The 27930-nt window shown below is 35.2% G+C and overlaps 1 protein-coding gene across 5 annotated transcripts in view; it reads left to right on the top strand.

Moving 5' to 3' along the window:
* The window catches only part of Ccser2 (coiled-coil serine rich protein 2), a 123362-nt gene that overhangs the window by 34083 nt on the left and 61349 nt on the right, over positions 1–27930 (top strand). For 4 of the 5 annotated variants that reach the window (XM_090346699.1, XM_090346700.1, XM_090346701.1 and 1 more), the window contains exons 2-3: positions 4591–6046; positions 7020–7216. In XM_090346699.1, coding sequence (XP_090202825.1) covers positions 4630–6046; positions 7020–7216 — 1614 coding nt within the window. In that variant the 5' untranslated portion in view covers positions 4591–4629. Of the gene's footprint in view, positions 1–4590; positions 6047–7019; positions 7217–14990; positions 15063–27930 lie in introns of those variants that run through there. The other variant, XM_090346702.1, reaches the window with a different exon arrangement.

The following is a 27930-nucleotide window of genomic DNA, read 5'->3' on the forward strand; positions in this document are numbered from 1 at the left end:
TTCCTTTTAATGCATCTTTTGAGAAGTGTGTGTGATCTCTGCTTATGTGTAATTGGTAGCATTGACAGGTGAGCTCTTCTGGGATTCTAGGCTTCCCTGTCCCTCCTTAGGCTGTCTTAAGTGTTTTATGTTAGCCTTCATCCTTTTGAGGATATAATACATTTTAATGGACTTTAAGCTTCTTCCTCAATGCAGTAAACAGTAGTCTTTTGGTATGGACCTTAGAACAAAAACTTGTTAGGGCTTAGGATATAATAGAGCTCAGTGCTATATTGCACATATTTGATGCATTTTTCACATAATACTGCTGCCCAACTTCCATTATAGACAAGAGATGCCTTTCAACAGATGTCAACTTTTTGTTCTATATTTAAGCCGGTTAATTTTCACTTGCTTTTTGGATAGTTTTCCTTCTGGGAGGCATAGTTTTACAAAATTAAGAGTAGGGAGATACTCAGGTCATATAGTGATTTAAACCTTTGAAGACACCATGGGACTTACTGAGAGCTTCACATCAACTGTGCTGTGCAGTGGATGATAGGAATTTAAAATTTTTGTTTTCGAAATTTCTTTTGATTGATTCATCAGTTCTCTGAGTATTCTTGGTCAAAACTGCATTCTATGAATCCATAAATAATCCTGACTTACAGTAGATTAGAATCTCATGGATTGCCTGGGCACTGTCCTTGGGCTTTCTCAAGTCTAGAGCTCTATCACTTGAGCCACAGCACCATTTCTGGCTTTTTTCTATTTATGTGTTACTGATGAATTGAATCCGGGTCTTCGTGCATGCTAGGTAAGCACTCTGCCACTAGGCCAAACTCGCGGCCCTTTGGGCTGGTTTTGAACCTTAATCCTTAGATTTCAGTCTCTTGAGTAGCCAGGATTACAGATGTGAGCCACTGCCATTGTTCATTTTCTTTTTTTTAAACTCGTTAATAATTCAAACTTCATTTTTAAGGCTCACATGAACAAAAGCCACTGGCATAGTTCATTGCTTTTTAAAGGCTGTTGTTCATTGTTTTTTAAAGCTCCTGCATTCTTAGTTTTAAAAGTTTCTTATTTGACTAGCAGAAAAAAAGTTACATGCATTATGGGTATTCTGTTCTTTTTATTAGTTGTTGGGGACAGAACATTCTGTCATTTACTTGAAAATTTATGATTTTCTAAGTATTTTTGACACTAATAATAGAAATATCTTCTAGGAAATTTTAAGCTATAGTTGACTTACAGTCAGGTATTATATTTGGGTGGTACTAGCATTTGCGTTCAGCTCCTTGCACTTGACAGGCAGGTACTCTACTACTTGAGCCATGATTTCAATATACTTTGCTTTAGTTACATCTTGAATAGAGCCTACAATCCTCGTAAAACTTTGTACATAGCTGGAATGACAAACTGATGCCACCCTGCCCAGATGTTTTAGGTTGAGATAGGTCTTGTGAATTTTTTTGCTTAGGCCCTCATTGGAACCATGAGCCTTCCGAAACTACCACAGATGTTAGCCAACACATCTGATGGAATCAGTTTTTGTCTTTTTTTTTTAATTAAAAAGTTTGACAGATTTACGCTGTGTGCTAGTGGCTGGCTCCTGTAATCGTAGCTACTTAAGGGGCTGAGTTCTGAGGATCACAATTCAAAGCTAGCTCTGGGCAGGAAATTGTTATCTCCAAATAACTACCAAACAAAACAAAACAAAAAAAACTGGGACTGGAGCTATGGCTCAAGTGGAAGAGCACTATCATAAAAAAGTTCATAGCATCCAGGCCTCAGGACTGGTGGATGCACACGTTTCTTTTTTTGACAAATTAAAGACGTCATAATTACATAAAAATATTAGTGATACAAAGGCTCGCATTTTTGTTTGTATTTTACTCATTTGGATTTTTACAGAATTACATAGTTACTGGAAGCAGTGACTGTATTTTCTAAAAATTTAGACAAATGTTTTAATATTTCTTTACAATTTTAAAATAATTTTATCATAGGATGTTATTTATTGAGTGGTTACTTGAAGAGGAGAAGCTGGTTTCCAGTTCTATGTTCGTATGTGAATATGTGTATGGGTAGTTTTATGTTATGTTTAAAATTGATTTGAGGTATTGAGGTTAATGATTCATGGGCCAATCAACTTTATTAACTTTTTTTGTTTCATTTTGACACTAAGTTTAGTGTTTGCTTGTATTACTGGATGGAAGTTCTTTTGAGGTAGCTGCTTAACACTTTGATTCTGGTACCCTGTGTGTTGTATATATGTTTATCTGATTTGGGAAAGAAAGGAGAATGACAAAGTGGTGAATCAAGGACATAGGGTGAACCAGTGTAACAGTGATACTCACAAGACACTAGGTTAGAAATGAACTTTACAACTTGGGGTGAGGGGGAATTAAAGGAGTAGGAGAGTGAGAGAAAAAGGATAGAGTTGTAACTGTGTTCAACAAGAAATGTACTCAAGGGCCTGGAGTAAGGCCTAGTGGTAGAGTGCTTGCCTAGCATGTAGGAAGTCCTGGGTTTGATTGTTTGGTACCATGAATATGGGCAAAGCTAGAAGTGGTGCTGCAGCTCAAGTGGTAGAGTGCTAGCCTTGAGAAAGCCCAAGGACAGTGTCCAGGTCCTGAGTTCAAGCCCAGGACTGGAAAAAACAAAAGAAATGTACTCATTACCTTACTTATTAACTGTGACCCCTCTGTACATTACCTTTACAACAAAATAAAATAAAGATAGCTAAAATGTCAACCCTTAGTGCCAGAATAGTTTTTCTTTTTTGGTGCTATTTCATTTTTCTCATCCTTATTATAATTTTAGTAATTATTTAAAAATATGTTCCAATTTTTGTAAGACCTTGTATATTTTTTGCAATCAAAATCACATGTTCTGATTTTTTTATTTTCTTTTTTTTTTGATGGGGAAAGAGATCATTTTTGAATTTTGATAATCTACCCGATTAAACTGACCTGATAAAACAGACATTTTAAAGTAGAAAACACAAAAATAAAAGAGAAGTGTCGTTGGAAATACTGCACAACTTCTTGTTTCCTCCAAATTTGCTTTATATAATTGGATGAATTGTAAATTAATGAACAGAAACTTAAGCAAGATACATATAACAGAAACTAATAAGTGAAATTCTTTCAATTTTTTTTCAAACTCATCTTTAAATTTTTCCATCATGGGAAATTAACATTATAGTTGAATGCCCAATTAACTAATTATGACATATTAAATTCTTCTATAATGCAATCATGAAGACCCTTCATGACACTTGTGTTTTGTATGTGGAAAAGTGTTAGAATTACAATTTCAACTCAATAAAAAATAATAAGTAATACTTGGCTTGTTATCTGGAGACTGCTTCTTTTGATGATTTTTAGTTATAACACCACTGAGCTGAGCAAATAAATCATCTTCTGAGAACATAAGGAAAAATAAACACATGCAAAATGAATAAAACACACTACTACATCTTTACTAGGTCATCTGTACTTCTAATAGTTCAGAAACTTAGAGATTTAGTGTACTCTTACATTAACTGCAAGAAAAAATAAAGGAGAAATTCCTTTTTTGAGATCACACTATGAAGTCAAATGGTTATTCAAATTCTGAATTTGTGTGCAAAACATGAAACACATTTACCTTTGTTCTAGGACTTAACAGATAACTTTCCAAGAATCAAACACACAGATATATTTGTGTGACTTCAATAACCTCAGCACTACAGTAATGAGAGATGTAGTAACCTTTTGCTATTTCAAGACTATAGGGAAAGAAGTCACAAAAAAGGAGAATTAAAATTGTTACAACTAAGAAACTGCTTCTTGTTTAGTTTCACCATAGTGCCACTTTCACCTTTACATAAGCATGGTGGCATAATTCAAACTCAATAAATCAGAAATCTTAATATTTAAAATTTACCTTGGCTTTCAGTTATCACCATATTAACAACCAAAGGAATTAGATAGAACACAGAAGAGGTAATGGTTAAACCCGCTTTGCTAGTTGGTTTCTTGACATATTAACTCATTTTTAATAAAAAGGGATAGTACATCTCAGTTTACTTACAAGCTAGGAGATCACTTTGAATTCTGCATTTCCTAACTGCAAACAGAATAAAACATTTACAACAGATTATAAATAAATTGGTTTTCAAGCATAGAGCCAGCCCCAATGATAATACACTATTTTTAAAGACCTAAGGCAATTAATTCCATTATGTTCTGATTTTTCAAAAGAAGAGTTTATAATCAAAAGTGAAACTTTTTCATATATTTTTTATTGTAATAAATGAAACTGTTTTAATAGGAAATTGGATGATATACTGTAGAAACTTCTTGAAATCTAGTCACATTTGATTGTCCACTTTTATTACCTGTGGGCATTTCTGTTATATATGGCCCAAATTTTTAATAAGGTATTTAGAAAAATGTCATGAAGTTGTTGCTTTAATTAGTATATTTGGTCTTTTTTAAGATGACTACAAGAACCATTAATAATTTTGAATTTTTCTTTGTGTTATTACATATGTACATTTATATAGGCATGCATTATTAATCTTACTTTGGATATCTTACTTTCTTTTTTTCTTCTCTTCAGATTCTGTCACAATTTGAGAACAAATGTACCTTATAGCTCATGGAAGAGAAGACACAAATCAAGACATTTTTGGGTTCCAAGTTGCCGAAATATGGTGCAAAATCTGTAAGAAGTACACTGAAGCCGATGTCCAGTGGGACAGCTGTTACTCTATTAGGAACGTCCAAGGGTAGTAACATCAAAAGTTATATAAAAAATAATGGCTCTGATTGTTCATTATCTCATTCCTTTAATTGGAGGAAAGCAGATAAATACCAACTTAGTACACAAAATACTGAAGAACCTAACAGTACTCAAAATTCACATGATAAACTCACTGATACTGAAAAACATGCACCTGCTCAAGGAATGTTGGATAAAAATGAGGTAAAGGGAGGTTTAAAAAGTCTTCCTTTATTCACATCAAAGTTAACAAAGCCATCCACTATGTTTGTATCATCTACAGAGGAGGTAAACCAAAAGTCTTTTTCTGGACCATCTAACTTGAGTAAATTCACCAAAGGCACATTACTAGGAAGGACTTCATATTCTTCAGTCAGTGCTCCAAAATCTCAGTTGAATGGATTTTATGGAAATCGATCAGCTGGTAGCATGCAGAGGCCCCGAGCAAACTCCTGTGCCACTCGAAGCAGTTCTGGAGAAAGCTTAGCACAGTCCCCAGACAATATTAAGTCTATGGCTTGTGAAAGAATGGTAAGGTCACAGAGTTTTTCACATTCCATTCAGAATTCATTCCTTCCCCCTTCATCTATAACCAGATCACATTCCTTCAATAGAGCTGTTGATCTTACAAAGCCTTATCAGAACCAGCAGCTTCCCATTAGAGTGCCTCTACGGTCAAGTATGCTAACAAGAAGTTCTCGGCATTTGGAAGTACTTAATGGAAATGAACATTTGGGGTATGGATTTAATAGGCCTTATGCTCCTGGTGGAAAGAAACTGGCTTTAGCAAATGGGCCAGGTGTAACTTCTACTTTGGGTTATAGGATGGTTCACCCCTCTCTACTGAAATCCAGCCGACCTCCATTTTCTGGAACTATCACCGTCGATGGTAATAAAAATACATCTGCTGACACCTGTGTAGAGGAAGAGGCTACAGTTTTGGTTAAGGAGAACACTACCAATAAGGACCAAGAAGTAATTGAAAATGAAAGTTACAGAACAGAAAATGACCAGACCATGAAACATGATACTAAAATTAGATATCTAAGTGATGATGTGGATGATATTTCCTTATCTTCTTTATCATCTTCTGATAAGAATGACTTAAGTGAAGACTTCAGTGATGATTTTATTGATATAGAAGACTCCAACAGAACTAGAATAACACCAGAGGAAATGTCTCTCAAAGAAGAAAAACATGAAAATGGACCTTCCAAGGATGTATTTGAGTCCCCCAAAGAAAATGAAAAAACCTTTGGTAAAACTGATGAATGGATAGATTTAAGTGTTTCTGGTAAATATTAACATCCTTAATTTCCTTGCTTTTCTCCTATAACCAAATTATCATTTAGGATTATCTTCTAAGATACTCTCAGTGTTACACAGCGGGTTGAATCTGGAGTTGGGCAACATTTATCTTCCTTGTGATTTTTGTTCCCTATCCTCTTTTTAACCTATCTAATGCAAAGTCAGTAAAATGTCTTTTTTGTTCTTTCTTGGCTATTATATCCAAGCCACTTCGTATTTAATATAGACAATGTTTCCCAAATGATCTCTCTGCCTAGAGTGGTGAATCATTGGTCTTTGTTAAGAATAAAACTATGTCAAAAGAAACATAAGATAGGGAAGGTCATGCCCAGTCTAAATTTGCTTGTTTAGCAATTTTAATAGTGATACTGCCCAAGGAACTTTATTTCTGTAATTGAAGAAAATGAAATAGCCGTATATGAATCATTTCCCAATATAGATAGCTATATTGACATTCGATACTAGAGAACGTATATTTGTATTTTCATATGCCCTAAAAGAAGAACTGAAAAGAATGGATACAGGAATGTGGTCATGCCTGGAAATACACACAAACCCTTGATTGTCTGCAGGTCTTATAAAAGAGACTGTGAGAACAAGTTTATTTCCTTATAAGGAGGCAACTATGAAGTTAAAGAACACACAGAGGAAAGGAGTTTCCTGAACAGTGGTTAAAATAATATCTTGGAAAATATTAAAGAAATATGAGGATATCAGAAATGTTACAGTAGTAAAGGATGGCTAAGTGAATTTTTTTGTTTACTAGAAATATTTTAAAGATTTTATTCTTTATTTTTAAAAAAAATTCTTTAAGACTTAGAAGATGTTGCAGTTATGTATGCGTTTGGGGGCCATCTCTTTGGCCATAATATATTGAATTCTTATAGCTTATTTTTTAGAAATGACAAATAATCATATTTTGTGAATCAATATTTCTCTCTTTTTTAAACCAACTGAAGATAGGAGTGGCTATACAAAGCATACTTCCGGAAATAACTTGATTTCCCCGGATGCGGATTACAGAGCTGGCTCTTCATTTGAACTCTCCCCATCGGATAGTTCTGATGGAACATACATGTGGGATGAAGAGGGCTTGGAACCCATTGGGAATGTGCATCCAGTTGGCAGCTATGAATCTTCTGAAATGAACAGCATAGTACGTATGGATTTCTATGCCCTCTTGAAATACTTTACCTTACTGTAGTGAAGCTTTTGGCATTGATTGACATTTTTAATTTATGAAATAACTTTCCTAGTTTGGCAAATAATAACTCATGTATTTATTAGGACCCTATAAAATGTATAGTAAATACAGAAAGTGTAACCTTTGATTTAAATACATATACACATGTTCATTATAGAATATGCATACATACATGCACACACATACACATGTATCTATGGATGTACTTTATTGGGCAAGTTTAGCTAGGCCAGAAATTCTCAAGTAGGTAGAGATCGTCAGTATCTAGGAACATTTTTGGGTCTTTTTCCTTTTGATACCGGGATTGAACCTAGGACATTGCACTTGATAGGCAAGGGCTGTGCCACTGATCTATTTCCTGGGCCTTTCTGGAAACATTTTCAGTTATATTGCAGAGTGTTAGTTGGTGAATAGAAAGAAGCTAGAGGTTCAGCTATCTCACTGTGCCCATGGCAAAACATTACCTAGCAATTATTGAGAAAACCTAGGGATACCATTCACAGACCACAGTAAGGTTTTTTTGTTGTTGTTCTTCCTTGTTGTTGACTGTGAAGCTTAAACTCAGGGTCTAGGTGTTATCCCTAAGCTCTTTAGCTCAAGGCTAGCTAGTACTCGACCATGTTGAGCCACAGTACCACTTCAACACAGTAAGTTTTAACTTTTAGTCTTACCTTTAGTCTTTACTCTTTACCTTGTTGAAGGCCTGGATAACCATTGGAGGCACCTGTCCATTATGATCTCTGCAAGTTTGATCACTTGAAGCCCTTTGTTGGAGAGGGAGAGATTGTGTTGTTGTCTTATTTATAAGTTTCCTATCAATCTACCATGCATTTATTATACACAGGTATTCTAAGAAACAGTTGTGAGTAATGTGGTTAATATGCTGTTTGAATAAGGTGTAACAGATGTGTTAGTTAACAGGGCATTGATGCCTTTTGTGCTTGTATTCCTGAACTTAAGAGGCATAGATCCATAGGAGTGCAGTTTTAAGACTGCTTAGACAAACTACACCTCAAATGACTCACAAAAAGGAAAGGTTGACTTAAGTGGTAGAATGTTAGCTGAGTAAGCAAACTGAGCCCAACAAGCTCCAAGAGCTCCTGACAATTAAACAAAAAGACTCAGGCTGGGAATGTGTTTTAGTGGTAGAGGGCATGCCTAGCATGCATGAAATCCTGGGTTCAATTCATCTACAGTACCGCATAAATGAAAAAAAGCTGAAAGTGATGATGTGGTTCAGCTGGTAGAATGCTAGCCTTGAGCAAAAGCAGCTCAGAATCATGGCACAAGTCCTGAGTTGAAGCCCTAGGACTGGCCAACAAACAAAACAACAAAAAACACTCTCATCCTTTATTATTTAGTATGTAAAATGAGATTTCCTCATAAAGTCATATAGTAGTTTTTGTGATTATGTTGCATTCAAAGTAGATTTCAAGCAGTATGATTTTTTTTTTATACTCCTATGAAATAAAGACATGGAAAGAAAAAAACAACAATATTGCTACCAGGCTATTTTCAGGAAGAGGGTAAAAGTGGAGATAGGAGTGCTTCTGGAGTTTGATCTCAGGCCTTTCCTGGGCTGGTACTTTATCTCTTGAGCCACACCCTAGTCCTTTTTACTTTCATTATCGTTCAGATAGGGGTTCTTGTTTTTTCTGGGTCTGGCTTCGCCTCATAATCCTCCTTAACCACAGCGTCTCCCTTAGCTGGGGTCACAGGTGATTGTCACAGGTGATGACTGGCTTGTTTGTTGGGATGAACTCTAGCTAACTTTTTGCCAAGGTTGGCCTTGAGACTTGGCATTCTCTCAATCTCTGCCTTCTGAGTAACTGTGATTATAGTTACAAGCTACTATACTCAAACTTAACAGAAATATTTTAAGTTGTACAAGCATATAGAGGAAGAGGAAGCATATTTAATTTAGAGAAAGTGTCTTTATGTTATTAGATAAAGGAAATAAAGCTTACAGTTTATGATTTTTTTATTATGAGGCCTTTTAAAAATGAATGTAATTGAAATGCACATGAATGTGATGTCCAGCAGATGGCAGCAATATGACATTTAGTACCTGGTGCCTTTAGCGGTTTACCATTTTCAACACCCAAAAATGCCTTCTCTTAGTTTTAAACCTGTCTCAATTGACTATTAGCCCCTGATATCCATGACTTTCCTCCGTGATCAGTATGTTTCTGTTTACTTGAGATGGGAAGGAAAAAATAGGCTTTCTGTACTTTGGTGTCTCTAGTATTTTTCTTCTAATCAAAAGAAGACAGGCTAAAAAAGGATGAAGAACTGATGGAAAAGTTGAGATACGTGTTGAGATTCTGTTTTGCAATAGTTGGACTTAGCATTTTTGCTTGGAAGTTCAGCTGAATTTTTGCTTTGAGTATTTTAAACTTACTTATACAAGCATGTACTTGTATAGAATTGCTTTTATGATGAATTATTGTTACAGCCTTTATTCACTCTCTATATTCTATTCTTTTTTGTGCATTTTGTCTTATCTCTTTTTCTCCAGATACTCATGTGAGTATTCTCTTTTATAAAAAATAAACTCTAGGATAGGGAAACAAGAGGTTTATCTTGTGTGATTGTTGTTCTTAATGTACTATGTTATTTCTCTTCTCTTTTTTTTTTACCCTTATGGTTAATCTCATGTTGTTACTGTATCTGACTTTCTTATCTGGTATATTGTGTATACGTTTATTTAAAATAGGGAAGGGGGAGGAACAAGATGATTGGGAGGGGTTCGGGGAGGGAAATGGGGACAAAAACATGAGAAAGGGGTATCAATGTGTGAGAAGTGATGCACCTACTACCTGACAAATGTAACTATAACCCCTCTATGCATTATCCTGACAATTAAAAAATAAAAAGAGTCTTACAGACTTTAGTGCAGGGGCTGGCTTTGAACTTTGACCCTCAGATCTCAGCCTCCTGAGTAGCTAGGATTACATGCATGAGCCACCTCACCTGACTAGAATAAATGTGTTGATACTTTGTAAGTAATTAAAAATTAGTCTTTTCATCCTTTTTGTACTCATTAAACCATTAGTTGAAACACAACTATTTTGGAGATGAAATTCAGTACTTTTTTCTGCTAAGTGTTATTATAGTCATATTTATTTATATAGCATTAGGCAAAGGCATTTTTTTTCTTTTTTAAGCACAGTTAACTGTACTCAGAATCCTCTGCTGTCATGCTGTGACCAGTATGAAAGCTCTAATTGAGGGGAATTGAACTATAGTGTCACAATGACTGATTTCATAACTCCAAAATATTTAGGAAGTGGTAATTTTAAAGTATAAGATGCTGTTATTTTGGGAATTACTTTTTCTTTCTTGTTTTTCTTCTATTATCTTAAAAAGGCTTTTGCCATGTAGCTTAGGGTGGCCTGGGACTTGGTAGATTGCTCTGGGTAGCCTCAAACTCATAATCCTCCTGCCTCAAGATTAAAGTTATGAATATGCACAGTCATCTGGAATGATTTTTATATTTGAATCTCATGTCCTTATAAAAGTGTCTAGCTTTGCTGTTCTGTGTTTTGTCAACTTTGCCTCATTTTCTTATAGTAGGACAGTTTAATTCCTTTTCATTATTTTAATTTTTGAAAGGTTTTATTAACACTGATTTTTACATCATATTTCAAATGTCATCTTTAACAAACAAGAATTCAAGAAGGGAATCTCTCTATGTACATAGTTTTTTTTTTTTTTTTTTTTTTTTGCCAGTCCTGGGCTTGAGCTCAGGGCCTGAGCGCTGTCCTTGGACTTTCTCAAGGCTAGTGCTCTACCACTTGAGCCTCAGCACCACTTCTGGCTTTTTTCTGTGTATGTGGTACCGAGGAATCGAACCCGGGTCTTCATGCATGCTAGGCAAGCACTTTAACCACTAGGCCAAACTCCCGGCCGTCTATGTACATAGTTTTTAGAACATAATTAAAATTAAGCTGAGAGTTAGTATGTCATAGATACCTATCAATCTATATGACATATCTATAGAGTAATATCCCATCATAGATTTTTATGTCTATGTAATTATGTTTATATCTCCAAGACTGTGTAATTCCTTATCCTTTAAATAATCTTGAATATTAAAATGGAGTTTAACAATTGTTTGAATGTCTTTCATGTAATTATTCTAATTTCAAGTATACAGATATATTTTACTGAACATTTGTGGTTTACTAAAAAACAACAGGCTAGATTTATTTTTTGGTGTCACTGAGGGTTGTACTCAGGGCATGATGCTGGCTAGGCAGGTGTTCTATTTCTTGACTCATATCCTTGGCCCTTTTTGCCCTTGTTATATTTTGGATTGGGTCTTAGGGTCTTATATTTATGCCTAAGATTGGCTATTTATACTCTATGTAGCTTGGATCCTATACACTGTACACTGTGTCCAGTTGTTGATTGAAATGACATCTTACATTTGTGCCCAGGCTGTCTGTGAACCTTAATTCTACTGATTTCAGTTTTTGAGTAGCTAGAATTCTAGATGTGAGCCACTGGCATCTGCTTCTGTATTTGATTTTCTATGTTGACGATTGGTCTAGACTTTATTGAGACCTAACCATGTGCTGAGTATAATAATATTCTTATTAGTAGTTTTTGTGATTTTTATGAATTTCTGGGTTATTTGTACTGAAGTTTGGAATATCTCAAGTACAAAAGTAGAGAAGAACATAAAAATGCTTAATTTTGTTTTGAGTTTTAGAGGTAACCTAGATAATTTTTGGCTTTCTATCCTTTAATTTATCCTGGTTATTTTACTTTAAGAAAGAGACTAGAGATGGCTTTTTTTTTTTAAATCTCTATGAGGAGTATTCGTGAGGCTGGGAGTTTGGCCTAGTGGTAGGACGAAGACCTGGGTTGGATTTCTTGGTACCACATATATAGAAAAATCTGGAAGTGATGCTGTGGCTCAAGCGGTAGAGCTCTAGCCTTGAGAAAGCCCAAGGACAGTGCTCAGCCCTGAGTTCAAAACTGCCCCCCCACACACATAAAAAAGGAATATTCACAATATATTTGTTCTGCTAGTTTTTCGCCCCCTTAACAGGCATTGTACTATTGCCAAATAGTTATCATTTAAGTGATGAGTTTATGTGCCTTATTTATACCTGTATCTTTGTTATAGGACTCTCATACTGCTATTCCCTATATGTTTGTGTATATACTATTTGAGATTACTTGTATTTTTTCAGTGTTACTTTTGCCTATGTTGTTCTTAAGCCTAGGAAGCCTTCCTTCCTTAGTTTCTCTGCTGGTCAAATGTGTACTTGTTCTCTAATGTTTTTTTCTCCTTGCCCCCTAAGGGTTACTATTTAATGAGGCACCTGGCAGCACTTTATGTATCTGTATCTGTATTCATGTATGTATATATGTTTGTATGTATGTACACATGTAATATATATGTATGTATGTGTATATGCATTAATTATTCCTTTTTACTATTACTGGAAATAGGGTTTCAGCTAAGTGTTGCACATTTGCTTGGTGATTTACTTGCTCTTCAGCAAATGGCTATCACTTGAATCATATCTCTATCCCACTTCTAGCATTAAAAAAAAATCACATCCTAGCTTTCTTTTTTTTTTTGTTTTGCTCAATATGAAGTGATGTTTGCTATCCTGATTTCCAACAGACTTAGTATTTGTAGTCTTTAGTAAATGCCTCTTTTCCATTAGAATTAATCACTCCTTCTTCTCTGCTTCTAACTGCAGTGCTTTCCCTTGTATCAGTACTTTCCCCTTTGGGGTCACTTTGAACTGATTTCCTCATTGTCTGAAGGTAAAGAACAAATTATATTTTGTATTTCTTTCTTGGCATACACAGGTAGGATTTATTGGTTCTTTGACATGAAATGGACCTAGAGAAGTTAGTACTAGTGATAATGAATTATATTCAGATTTTTATTTTATTCTGTAAAATTATCATTTTTATGATATATATATATATATGTTCTCCTTCAGCCCGGATTTTACTATGAAGTCTATATTAGTGCTGAGTTTCATGGTGGTTATTGATATTTAACTTCTGTCCCTGTGGTTTACAGTGAAATCTCAAGTTTAGACTTGTGGTCCATAGGGTCATTTTCAAGGCTGACCTTTTGATTTTATTCAGGTTTGTCTCTCTCTTTTTTTTGTGTGGTGAAATGGTTCCCCTCCTTTTCTATATGAGTCTGCTATATTTCTATATGAGTCCTATTCATTCAGATTCATTATGTGACGTAACAAGTATAGGGTAAATGATGATTGTTATCTCTGTAAAATGATTCAGGGGCTGTGCAGTGATAACCCTAGCCACTCGGAAGGCTGAGATCTGAGGATTGAAGTTCTAAGTCATCCTGGGCAGAAAAATCCATGAGGCTCTCATCTCCAGTTAATAAGCAGAAATGAGGAACTGGAGTGGTAGAGTGTCACCTGTGAGTGAATGAGAACACAAGGCCATGAGTCTACGCCCCAGTACCAGCATACACACAAAAGAGGATGTAGCTACTAACACAGTTTTGCATTTATTTAAAAAGTGACAGCATGGCCCTATGTAATAGCACATGACTGCAATCCTAGTGGATAGCTGAGGCAAGAAGACTGACTTCAAGGCAAACCTAAACTACATAGAAAGTGAGATTACTTCAAAAAGACTAGGGGAAAAGAATCTCCTCCCAAAGCAATCCCCCCCCAACAAAAAAGATACATGAAATTGTTAAATGTTCTACTTTTTGTAAAGCCACAAATAATCTTTCACAGCTACTTTTGCAACATTTTTCAGACCCTCCCCCCATTCTTCAATCATCATGGCTCTCAAGTAAGGTTCAAGGGCACCTGTTTATATTCTACTATACAGTTAAATATTCTCCTACTTCAGCCTCCTGAGTGCAGGGATTGTAGACTTGTGCCACTATACTTGATTGAGATATTACAAACATTTTGTTCTTAATGTTTTGTAATATTTTTTTCTCTTAAGATAATTGGAATTTACTAAATTCTATAATGGATTGACTGTAGGGGGAAAAAAGCTCATGTCCTCACTTTAAGAAATTGTTGAGTAACATTTCTGCTTTTGTTTGTTCTTCTAGATTATTTGAAACGGGAAGTATAACTTGTTAATTTCTTTTTTATTTTCATAATTTCTCTTTGCTCAGTTCTCACTATATTTTTTTAGTCTAAACACCTTTGCTCTCCAGTTTCTGCTACACACCTTGAATATAGTATGGATTTTATTTTAATTTTCTATTTAATTTTAATTTTTTGGTGGATCATTGGCTTGAACTCAGGGCCTTGATGCTGTCCCTGAGCTTTTGTGTTCAAGGCCAGTGCTCTACCTATTTGAGCTTCAGCTCCATTTCCAGTTTTCTGGTAGTTACTTGGGGTTCATTGTAGATAAGAGTCTCATGGATTTTCCTGTGGAGGCTGGCTTTGAACTATGATCCTCAGCTGCCTGAGTAGGTAGGATTATAAGCATGAATTACCTCTGACTGACTAATGTATACTTGGTAACTCATTTCTGCTTTAGGGTTCTGATACTTAATGTTTTAATAAACACTTGTTAAAATGGATGCCTGATGACCTGATAACCATTACCATTTAGTTAAAAAAAAACTAGAAACACTTAAAGATACTGTTTATTGCTGTTTAGGATTTTTTTCACATACATTGTGACATAGTGTCTTTTCAGAGTAAGTTTCTAAGGTATCACATGTCATAATAGCAAGCTGCAGCTTGCTGGAAATATGATGCTAGCACAGATGGGATAGTGGAGGGACGGCTTACAGAAAGTTGAGACGGGCTTAACATAGGTAAATCAAAATCTCAAACTCCTATTGTTCCTTCCACTTTTGCTTGACCACCAAATCACAGAGAATTAGAAGTGAACTTCTCCACACATTTGATGAGGGGATACAGTAAGATGAAGAAACTTTCTCAAAAGTTTTTTTCCCCGAGTAGTAAAGCTTTACATATATACTGATCAGCATAGGTTCATTTTTTTCCTATTAATATAACTCTTATATTTGGAGAAAGTTCAGATTTGCCAAATATAGTTGTGACCCTTTAAAACATTTTTTCATTCAATATTAATGTAATTAAGTATAATATGAAGTTTAATTTAGTACTTTTTTGAACTATGATGATGCAAGTACACATAAATTCTGAGGACACTGATGTGGAAAAGGTTTTATTTTTAATGAATTCAGATCCTAATATGACAGATAGAAACATGATCACAAGATGATTTTATAAGTGATATGATGTGATTAGTACATATAATGTCTTGAAATAACAAGTTATCTTTTCATATACATGTATAAGTATAGGAGTAGGAAGGAGATAGATGGAGGAGGGCAGGAAAATAATAATCAAGTTTCAAAGAAGAACATTTTGAATTGAGTTTTGAATAATGGGTACAAAGTTAGCTTATTGGCCAAGGAATTGAGAAGTTTTGCATTTTAGTTATAGGTACCAGCATGTATCCTGAGAGTACCACTAAAATGAGATGTGTGGGAAGAATAGGGGAATTGCTAAGAATGTGAAGAAAAAAATACAAGTAGGGGGAAAAAGCTAGAGAAATAATATGGGAAGGAAGGAAAATCGGGTATCTCAGAAGGACAGATGATGTATACAAATCACATCCTAGAAATATATGACAGATGTGTTAAATATTAGTGTACCTATATGTGAGATGGTGAGTAGAATATTTTTTTTGAGTACTTTCACAAATTAAACTTTATACTTCCCAGTCAGAGACTGTCGTTCAAAACAAAAATTAGTGAATGTAAAAGTAAATTTTCTTCTCATCACATCTCCTTTATGGAGCATAGAACCAGGCACAAGGTAGATTTATAATATTTATGGAAACATTTGTGAATTCTGTGAATTGAATCAGATAGCATGTAGTTAACTGGTACACTGAAGCTGAGAAATTAAATGATTTTCACAAACTAGAAAAAATTTAAGAGTTGAAGTTACTGTTTTGTCTGAATAGTAATTGCAAATTTTAAACTCAGGCTGCTATTGTTGTTGTTGTCATCATCACCATCATCATCATCATCATCATCATCATCATCATCATCATCATCACCAAAATTTGTCCTGTGACAAAGCAAAAGCCAGAACATACTGTCTGCAGACTCTTCTGTTTCTAGTGTCCTTTAGTTGGTATTTTCCTAATCTTTCATCTCTTTTCTAGTTTAGGAACCAGGTAATCTGTATTTGTCATTGTTGCTGATTTAGGAGCTTAAGTTGGTTTCATGTAGGCAGATGGAAAGTTAATCTTTAACTGGATTTAATGAAGTAGAAAATAGCATGAGAATATTAGATGGACTACAAAGGAACCCAAAATTTTGACCCTAGTTCTACAATTGGTGCTTTTTATTTTTTTCTCTCTCTCTCTTTCTCTCTCTCTCTCTCTCTCTCTCTCTCTCTCTCTCTCTCTCTCTCTCTATATATATATATATATATATATATATATACTGTTCTTCCCTTATGATTTGCATTAAGTGACTAGAGATTTTTACCAGCTCTGAAGCTCTTAAAGTTTTCTCTGCCCTGTAATGTAACTTGTTTTCTTTGCCTCTTGCTTTTAATACTTGCAGAAATAACTTTTGTTTTGAAAATATAGTATCTTTCTTTGAAAAGCTTTAATTTCCTAAATTATTACTATTTGTTTTTGAGATTTCCTTTGTTTTCAGGGGTTGACTAACTCCGGTTAGTGTGAAGTAATCAATAGGAAATGTTTTGCTACTCAGATATTCTATGTAAGAATGACTTAAAGTTTTGTTTCATCTTACAGCTTTTTAGTTTTAGCTATTTAGACTTATAGAGAAAAATTGAAAAATAGAGTTGGAGTATAACTTTCATCTCTCATCTCCTAATGTTAGCCATGGGGTAGTGATCAAAACCAGGAAATTAAGTTTAGTATAGTACGTTTTTAATGTCTGTATTGGCTCTTGCCTGGCCATTTCATTTAGGACTGGTTTTCTACTACTCCATTTCTGGATTTGTTTTTGGTTAATTGGAAATAAAAGTCTCACAGACTCCTATGCCCAGATTGGCTTGGAATATAGTCCCAAATCTCAGCCTACTGATTAGCTACGATTATAAGTGTCTATCTGATTTTTTTTATGCTATAGAGGGCATATGCTTAATATATTTTTAGAATAAATTTTTGTATTTGGGTTGACTTCTTTGTGTTTTTGTTGTGAGTTTTAGCACTACTTGTTGAAAAGACGTTTCTGCAGGGAATACTTGTGTGCCTTTCTTGTAATCAGTTAACGGTATTTGTGTGGGTTTATTTCTGAACTATGTGTTCTATTCACTGATCTGTGCATCTTTTCCTTTGCTGTCTTGATTCCTGTCTTGTTTTGTCTTGGGGTATGTCCTCTCATGTACAATAAGGAGTTCAATTAGTTGTTCTCCCTGGTTCCTGTGTGGGAGCCTCTATCCATCTTCAGAATTTTTAGAGTAACAGAAGTATCTTTGTTCTTGGTGGGCCCTGCTAGCTTATGCTAATCAGGTGACAGCATGGGGGCAGGCAAGTTACGTCAGAATGACCAAATATGTGGAGGACTGGGTTTTGAGCCATATGGTATAATCTAACTTTTGGGGAAGGAAGAAAAAGGTACTGGAGATTGGTTCTGTCATGTGGGCAATAATTCAGTTCAGTCTATGTAAGGAGAATGACTAATAAAAACCTTGCACATGTTATACCTGGTCAATAATATTCTTGTGTGTGTGCAATTATGTGTCATGCTGCAGAAGGGTGACATGGGCTGGGCTGGTTTTGTGTAGACATGGAAGGTTTATATTTGGACTCATCTCAGAACTTGTGCTGTTTGTCACATTTTCAGGTTGTCATGATTTATATCCTTTTTTTTTGCTATAATAAAACTATTAATGTACTGCTTTTTTGAGTTGTATGAATTATTCTAGCAAATTATCACACCCAAGGGAGAAATAAGTACCTCTGAATTTGTAGTCAGTTGTTCAGAAGTACAGGTACCCTGGGAGCTTCTCAACTTGCAGCTGGTATTCGAAGTAAAGACATTCTGTTTCTTTAATTTGTGATGTGTTTCGTATAATTCTAGATAGTTGTAGAAATCCTGGGCTTTTGTTAGAACAACTCCTAGGCACTGGATTGTGGTTTGGTATAAGAAAAACTGATGAAAGGTAGACTTGAGGAACCTGTGATTGTGGGGTAACTTCCCAATCACTTGTGACATGAAATGTTTGACTGTGATCTGTTACTGAAGATACAAATTAAGGGATGGAAATGAAATTTTTTTCCTTCAAAAAAAAAAGTTAAGGGATGGAATTTGGAAAGGGCAGTAGGCCCAGCTTTTCAGGAAACGCCTCACCTAGATACAAAAGGAATTGTAAAATTAAAAAAAAAAACAATTAAATATGAAGTTCAGGCTGGGCGCTGTTGGCTCATGCCTTTATCCTAGCTATTTAAGAGGCTGAGTTCTGAGAATTGTGGTTCAAAGCCAGCTAGGGCATGGGAGTCCATGAGACTTCTATCTCCTGTTAACCCCCGAAAAACCAGAAGTGGCAAAGTGGCTCACCATGGTAGAACAGTAGCCTTGAGCTGAAGAGCCCAGGCCCAGAGTTCAAGCCCTATGACTGACGAACAACAGCAACAAAAACAAAAAAAGAAGTTCATTGATAATTATTACCTGTAAAAACAATAAGTGAAAGTCATAGAGAATGCTGGAGCCCCTGAAGTTGAACCAAACTAGGTTTCAATCAGTCTGAGCCGTGACCACTAGCCTCAAAGCCACCCATGGTGGGAAAGGTTGTTATAGTGCACTGGAGAGTACTATTCATGGCTTCTGATTTTAAGGAAGGTAGTGGAGAGAACAAATCAGGATTGTACTGAAATCAGAGGTTATAGTATAAAACAGTTGCCTCACTTTGTGGCCCATTCTCATCAATATCCTGAACTATCTTTTGCTGACTAATTTTGAAGCTGACTAATTTTTTATTGTAATTAATAGAAGGGTTATATTATATTTGCCAGATAGAAGGTGCATTACTTCACAAACATTGCTACCCTTTCTCATGTTTTTGTCCCCATTTCCCTCTCCCACCTCCTCCCCTCTTCTTGTTTTCCTCCTTCTCTATCCTTTTCAAATAAACATATATACAATATATCAGATAACAAGATAAGATACTGTAACAATATGAGATAACCAAGGGACAATACAGTAGATGAGAAATAATATAGTTTGGCTGGGAGTTTGGCCTAGTGGTTAAAGTGCTTGCCTAGCATGCATGAAGACCCGGGTTCGAATCCTCGGTACCACATATAGCAAAAAGCCGGAAGTGGTGCTGAGGCTCAAGTGGTAGAGCTCTAACCTTGAGAAAGTCCATGGGCAGTGCTCAGGCCCGGAGCTCAAGCCCAGGACTGGCAAAGAAAAAAAAAAGAAATAATATAGTTCTTAATAGAACAACAATCAAGGTATAGAAACAATCTTGTTTGTATATCTTGAAGGTCCTTTCATTTAGCCTCATCCTATGTGGCCTTATGTATCTAGGTTTTGCTTATTGTAAACCTCTGCTAGGAGAGTCCAAGGTTTATACTAATTATGACAAATGAAGGAAACCACTGGGCCTATGTTCATTTGAGTCTGGCTTACTTCTCTTAATATGATTTTTTTTCCAAGTCTTTCCATTTCCTTAGAAATGGGATGATGTCGTTCTTTCTGATGATATGAAGCTGACTAATTTTTATTTTAACTTTGATTCCTACACAATGGAAGAAAAGGTTGGGTTGATATAGGATGTAGCCTGGGATGGTATTTCAGTAGATTAGTCAAAGATTTATATAAAAAAGGCCTTTATTTGAATTTAATGCTTAATATCATGTACTTGAGTGGCTAACATGGTCATGGGCTACAGAAGAGACATTTCTGAAACTCCTGGACCGAAGGACCCATGCACTTTAGGTGAAATCTCAATTGGGGTAGTGATAAATACTGAGAGTATAGATATATATAGATTGATTTGATGAAATTTAATTTTATGACATTTGAAGATGAAAGATGGGGATGAAAATTAATTTTTTAAGCAAGTTTATTTATGTAAAGTGGTTGCTTTTTTTTTCTTTTACCTAAATGGATATTATGTCGAGCTAGGAAATACTTTCCCAACCAAAACTTGTTGAAGGGGTACAGAAAACTACTGTAAATATAAAAGTTGATGGAATTATTATGTATGAAGTCTCAGAATAATAATGCCTTCATCAACAATATTTATGATTACTGAAAACAGTGTGGAGGCTAGTTCCTCTTTTCCCTAACAGATTACTTTCTTTCAGAAGGATTATGTCATTAACTAGAAATAGTTAAGTTTATGTATATTGTTTTATTTTTTATTTTTAGGGTGATTCCTTGAAGCATTAGTTGTAATTTTGGAAAATTGGAAACAACCCAAACATCTAAATAATAGTCATACGACCTAAGAGTAGCATAGTATAAGGACTTAGTAAAAGAAGGGATATGAATGTTTAATTTAAACTGAAATAATTATGCCATTTTTTAGAAACAGGAGACAAATATGAATATATTTACCTTCCATATGCGTGTAGAAATATATTATGCCATTACAGATAATTCAGTAATTGGCTGTGTCATTTTTCTATTTTTATAACAGATGTGTATAGAATTGCAGTGTTAACCAAAGGTATATTTTCAAGTGATTTCATAAGTTACCTGAGCACTAATTTAAGTTTAAAAAGTTTTCTTTTAAGTTGGATGAACTTTACATAACATAAAAATATTTTAGTGGCATTTAGCTCATTGAAATACTTCATACCAACAATCTCTATGTAGTTTGAAAACTTTTTTTATTTTTTTGGATGTGGAAGGCAGCTTTGTCCTTGCAAGGTAGGAACTCTACCATCTCTGGCAGTTCTAAAACACTTCCAACATCCCAAAGTGAACTTTAACCACATTAAGTAGTTATTTCTACCCACCCTAAACCCCTCTACCTCTGGAGACTACTAGTGTGCTTTCTGCCTCAATGGATGTACATAATTTACATAAAGATAGAATAGTAGAATGATTTAAAATTCATCCATGTTGTAGTATGTATCAGCAATCACTCTTATAAAGCTGAGTAATACAGTCTGTTTTTGAGCACCTGTTTTAAATTTGAGGGGTTTTATATGTACATATAAAATTTCTGAGTCATATGGCAGTTAATTCTATGTTTAACTTTTGGAAGAACTGCCAAACTCTCCTAACAGCTGAGTTATTTTACTTTTCTATTAACAATATATGAAAGTTCATATTTTCCCACATATCTGCCCACATTCTTTGCTCCTACTTTTTAAATAGCTATTTTTCTGGGTGGTAAATTGTATTTAGTAGTGTTTTTGGTCTCATTTCTCAAATGATGTCCTGTTAGCTGTTTGCATATCCTCAGAGAAATATCAGCTCCTCTGCCTAGTTTTGGCTCGTTTTCATGGTTGAATTGTAAGAATTTCATAGTTGAATTTGTGGATACTGGTTTCACCCGATATATGATGCACAGATTTTTCTGTGATTCTGTTAGCTGTCTTAATTTTCCTTGTAATTTCAAGAAAGTACACAAAAAGTTTTAATGAAATCCTATTTATTATTTCCTTTATTATTTATAATCCAGATTTCATGTCCTGAAAATTCAATGCCAAGTACAAAAGTCATGAAGATTTGCCCTTTGCCCTTATGTTTTCTTCTAAGAATTTTATGTTGTTTTTTTCTTTTAATATTAAGGCCATTGTTTTGTTTTGTTTGTTTGTTTGTTTGTTTGTTTTTTGGGTCATGGGGCTTGAACTTGGCTTGGGCACTGTCCCTGAGCTCTTCAGTTCATGGCTACCACCCTACCCCTGGGCCTAGGCTTTGTCCCTAACCTCTTCAGCTCAAGTCTACCACCCCTACCCTTGAGCCATGCCCCATTTCTAGATGTTAATTGGAGGTGAGTCTCAGATCCTGTTGTGCCCAGGCTGGCTTTGAACCTTGATCCTCAGATCTCAGCCTCCTGAATAGCTAGGATTACAAGTGTGAGCACTGAGTCCGGCCTGGCCATTGTTCCATTTTGTGGTTTTTGTTTGTGATGTGAAATAATGATCCAAGTTCATGCTTTCATCATTAGTTGACAGCTTTATAGATATCATAGATATCATTTCACTGCAGTGGACTGTAAGCTTTCTGATGACGGTGTCATTGTTCATCTCACTGTGGGTTCCTGACATGTGACATCATTTCTCTTTCTGATTTCAGAAAACCTTAGACTTTAAACAGTTTGAATAATGTCTTTGTGTGGTTGCTGTTTATATCTATAATTTACTGTGGCTTTTTTCTAGTTTAGAAAGCTTTAGTCTTCTCATCTCATCTTGTCTTCTTTCTGTATTCAGATTTGAACTTCCTAGGCAGTCAACTACTTGAGCTACTTTTTCAGCTGTCTTTAGTTTATTATCTACGCCGCATCTCCAACTGCCTTCAACTGGCAGACTTTTTGTCTTCAGAATTTTTTTTAAGCCTTCTGTTGCTTTATTACTATTATCTTCCTTATGAATCTAATGTATGATTTCCTTTGGATCTTTGTATATATTCAAAATAGTTTTTATATAAAACATTATTTGGCAAGCCTACTGCTTATACTTTTTATCTACTTACAATTACAGATGTGAGCAAATATTCTTGACTTCTTTTTTGAGATAATCACACTAACTTTTGCTAGGCCTTCCACCTTTTATGTAGCTAGGATTATAGGCATGAGACATTATGACTAGTCCCTCTCACTTCAAATATCCTTTTTCTCACTTATGCGAATCTCTTTCTTAACAAAAATATTGATTAATAGATATTTTATTTCTGTCCTCAAATTTCCTTAGGCTTTGTTTTTCTTGATTGTGGGTTTTTTTTTCCTCTGTGGCCTGAAATTTTACTTGATCAAGCTCATTCTCTCTCTGGTTCAAATTGGCTATAGAAACTCCCTACTAAGGTTGCCTTTTGTTTTCTTTTGAGGAACAAATGAAGCTTTCAGAACAATTTTCACAGTATCTGGTTCCAATAGGAATGCAGTAATTATAAATTACATCTTTATAATTTTGCTCTTAATTCTTAAGATTTGCCAGTTTTTGATATTTTTAATTGTAAAACAAGTTAAAATTTACCATCTTAAACAGTTTTAGGTGTATATAGTTTCATAACTTTAGCATTCAAATTGTTAATGCAACCAATATCCAGAACCTTCTTATAATACAGGCTAGATATTATTGTTCTTACTTTAAGGCAGAGTCTCAGTATATATCTCAGGCTGGTTTCAAATTCTCCATTCTAGTCCTGCCTTACTTTGTGTCTGAGATAACCACCATACTCCTGTTGTATTTTGAATATTCTTTTTTTTCTCCCCTAATTCTTGATAACCATCATTTTGGTTTTTGTTTCTGTGAATGTAACTGCTTTGCACTCATCTTATTAGTGGATTCATACAGTATTTGTCATTGTGAGATACCTTATTTCATTTAACAATGTCCTTAAGAATGACCCTTTTTCTTTGAGATTATGTAGTGAGCTGGCTACTAGTAGCTTCACTCTGTTACCCTAGCTACTCAGGAAGCTGGGAGATCCAGGGATCATGGTTTGAAGCAAGATCAAACAGGAAAGTCTGTGAAACTCTTATCTCTAATTTATTACCAGAAAAGCCAGAAATGGAGTGGTGGCTCAAATGGTGGAGTACTAACCTTCAGCACAAAAGTCCAGGGACAGCACTCAGGCCCTGAGTTTGAGTCCTAGGGTGGGCATTTAAAAGACCGAGTAATATTTTGTTATAGCTACATATCACCTTTTGTAAGGTTTATTTAGTTCACAATTTTGGAGGCAGGCAGGGAGGCTTAGGATCTTGGTGTCAACATCCTTTAGCTTCTGGTGAAGGCTTCATGTTAGATCAACTTGAACAGAAAAGTAGAAGGTGGAACAGCCACACACTGAAAAAGTAGAGTATACGAGGTTGAGTCCAGGTGCTAGGTGCCAGGTGCTACCTTGTTAACAACTGGCTCTCTAAATAACTAAATTTGTGTGGAAAGTACCCAAATCCCCTTCTGAGGGTGGTACACCTTTGGCATGATTACATCTTAGAGGCCCATTAACTTTCAGAAATGTTATGTTGGAAAAAAATTTAACATGAGGAAAATGAAACTGTGACTCAATGCTAGCCTTGAGCTGAAGAGCTCAGGAACAGCATCCAGGCCCAGAGTTCAAGCCCCACAACCAAAAAAACACATGAGGTTTGGTGGAAACAATTCACACTCAAATCATTAGTATAAATATTTCTTCAAGATTCTGTTTGCAGTTCTTTTGTTTGTATACATAGAAGTTGTAGTTAGATTTTTCTTGAACTGATTCTGTCTTTTCTGTCCTATTAGTCTTGGGGAGGTCCTTTTTAGAAATTCTCATACTTTACTGGTGTTGCTAGTAATGGGATTAGTGGTGAGACTACTTATTGATGGTTTCCTTTGGTTCTTTGCATTTATAATAAAAATTAAAAAATCAACATTTAGTAAGTTCAGAGCTGAGGTTTTCCTCAGATATGTTTCAATAAATCTCTGTTTTAGTCATGTGTGCTCTGGCATGCCTGATATGTTGGCTTGTGGTTACTTAGTGTTTTGTGAATATTTCCTTGAATGTCATAAGCCAAATGTAATCAAAATTATAAGAAAAGAGGAAGGACACACACACACACACACACACACACAATATATATATAAGTTTGAGCAGGAGACAAACCCTAAAAGACAAAAATAAAAAGACAGATTGACTCTGTCCTGGGTTACACTTCCAGTGCTTGCTTCCCTTTGTGCTCCACTGAGCCAAGGAAGTGGAAAGCTGTCTCAGGTTCTCTTAGATGTTTACTGAGAGTAAGGTGCTGTCCTGCATTTTTGTGGCTTTCTAAATTTCCCCAGTATTCATGGCAGCATTACATTGTCTTTTCACTCCAAGCTTTTATTTTAAAAAATCTAATATGATTTACTCAAATAGAATTTACTCAATAACATTTTATATAGTAAAGTTTAGTGAATTTTGTCCCAGAAAGCTAAGATTTAAATTCTTTTGTGAAAAGAATTTCAGTCTCTCAGCCTTTGGTCATCAAGAAAGACATGGTAGAAATAACAATAAATAATTTAATGCAAAAGACCAGGTAACTAATGGGATAATCAGTATATTTTTTCATATTTATGTTTTGTTAATATTGTGATAGAACGAGTGCATATTATAAAAATGAGTATAATGGAAATTCAGTCTACATTATTCAGTATAAACAGATTTGAAGCTCACATCTCAGAATGAAAAGATGAAAGAATTTCTCACATAACTAAAACACTTTTCTAATGACAGCAACAACAAAACAAGTTTAGGATGAAGATAAAAGTATGAGGGAGAACCAGGTTACCCCCAGTTTTGGAGAGAAATTCTTCCTGGCTTTTTTTCTCCATTTTTTCCACATTCTGTTATATGTTTGTCATCCTTTGCCACAGGTGACTCTTCATAGTTCATTTACCTTACATTGTTTTTGAGGACTGCCCTAAGCTTTTCTGCCCCAGTGAATTCTGAATTACTTCTGGTAACCTCAGACTGGTTAGGGCAGACAAATAATTCTTTGTGAGTAAAGGCTTCAACTTTGCCCTCTGGAACCAATGTTTCTGGAGGGAGTGTGCTGTCTTCAAGTATACAGTGGAGCGGAGAAGGGGATTATGGGAGGAGCCTAGAGAAGATTCTCAAAGCCTGTTTTTACATTGTCCTTTTTTTTTTTTTTTTGGTTGGTTGCACTAAATTTGTTTTTTCATTCAGTTCTGACAAAGTTGGTTATAAATTGCTTCATGATTTTTCAGTGTTGGAGGAATGAGCTTAGCTTTTTTTTTTTTTAATTAGATCACTGGATTTTGTAGAAACGGAACTTTGGGGGATCTGGAGATGTAGCTCAGTAGTAGAGCGCATTCTTGTGTAACTTGGTGGTACAGTGCATTCTTAGCATGTTCGAAGTCCTAAGTTCAGTACTCAGCACCAAAATAATTTGTTTTTGTCTTATTAATGTATGGATTTCTTGTCAATGTATATTTTTCTAATAAACTCTTGAGAATTTATCCATTTATCAGAACCCGAGGGAGAGAGTAAGAAAAGGGGTAATATTATTCAAAAACATGTATTCTTTACTTGACTTACTTAAATATCCCCAGTATACATGGCAACATTACATTTTCACTCCAAACTTTTATTTTTAAAAGTAGAGTAGAATTTATTCAATTACATTATTCAACTACCTGTAACCCCTCTTACATCACCTTTATAATAACAACAGATTCTTAAAATAAGGGACTTAGAGACACTTTATACTAAACATAAGGATGATAGCCTGTGATGATGTATTCAGTCATAATTAGCAAACTCAGATTATTCTGAGTCCAAATAAATACTGTACACCTATTAGAAGAGCTAAGATTTAAAAAGTATACATTTAGTGCTGGTGATGATATCAAGCAGCTAGAAATCTCATTCACTACTGAACAGAATGTGAAAAGTTCATAATAACTATGAGAAATGGCCAAGGAGTTTCTTAAGATGCAAACATATATTGATTATATCATCTAGCAGTTCCACTCCTGTGTGTTTATCCTAGAGAAATGAGAGTTTATATTTGCACAAAAACTTGTACATGAATGTTTTTAAGTAGTTTTATTTCTTAAAACTAAAAGCTGTTGAAGTGGTACTGTGGTTCAAATGGTAGGGCAGTAGACTTGAGCTCAGGAGCTCAGTGACAGTGTCAAGAGCTGGCCCAGTGGTAAAGTGCTTGCCTAGCATGCGTGAAGCCCTGGGTTCAGTTCCTCAGTACCACATGCACAGAAAAAGCCAGAAGTAGCACTGTGGCTTAAGTGGTAGAGAGCTAGTGTTGAGCAAAAAGTGTCCAAGGACAGTGCCCTGAGTTCAAGCCAGGACTGCCCCCCCCACACCAAAAAAAAGCTATGAAGAATGAAAATGTTCTTCAATTAATTAATGGATTCATAAGCTGGCCCTCCTCTACAGTCTTAAGTGAACTCATTGTTCAAATGTTAAAATAATTTAGATGAATCTTTAAGGTATTTCATGAGTGAAAGAAGCCATTCAAAAGGGTGCTTATTGTATATGTGCATGATATTCTTGAAAGTGAGAAACTATACTGATGATAAACAGAGGAATGTTTGACAGGTGGTGGGTAAAATGAGAATTTAACTGGAATGCTAGGATTAGAGGCTTCAGGGATGAATAAATTGTTTTGTATCTGAATTTTCTTAGTATTTTCACAAATCTATATATACTATAAATCTGGGTATGAAATTAATAAAGTGTCCACACCCCAAATCAGTTTTATAGATAGCAATTAAAGCTAATGTCAAAAATATTTAAGCTTTCTGTAATGTGGAGGCAAAGCAGGAAGCACTGATTCACCACCTCAGATTTCACTCTGCTTGAAATGGAAAAGTTTTCAGGGACCAAGGAAGTACTGCGGCAATTCTCTTAATAAGTGCTCACAGTATCAATTCCATTGAGGCCTCTGGAAGCCACAGACTGTACATTTAATTTTCATTGTCATACTCTGCTAACTAAAACAGACGTATGGGAATATTGGCTCTGAACAAGTGCAGGTGTTCCA

This window comes from Megascapheus bottae, chromosome 15 (genome assembly GCF_031878675.1).
Source record: "Megascapheus bottae isolate mThoBot1 chromosome 15, mThoBot2.hap1, whole genome shotgun sequence".
NCBI classification, from domain to species: Eukaryota; Metazoa; Chordata; class Mammalia; order Rodentia; family Geomyidae; genus Megascapheus; species Megascapheus bottae.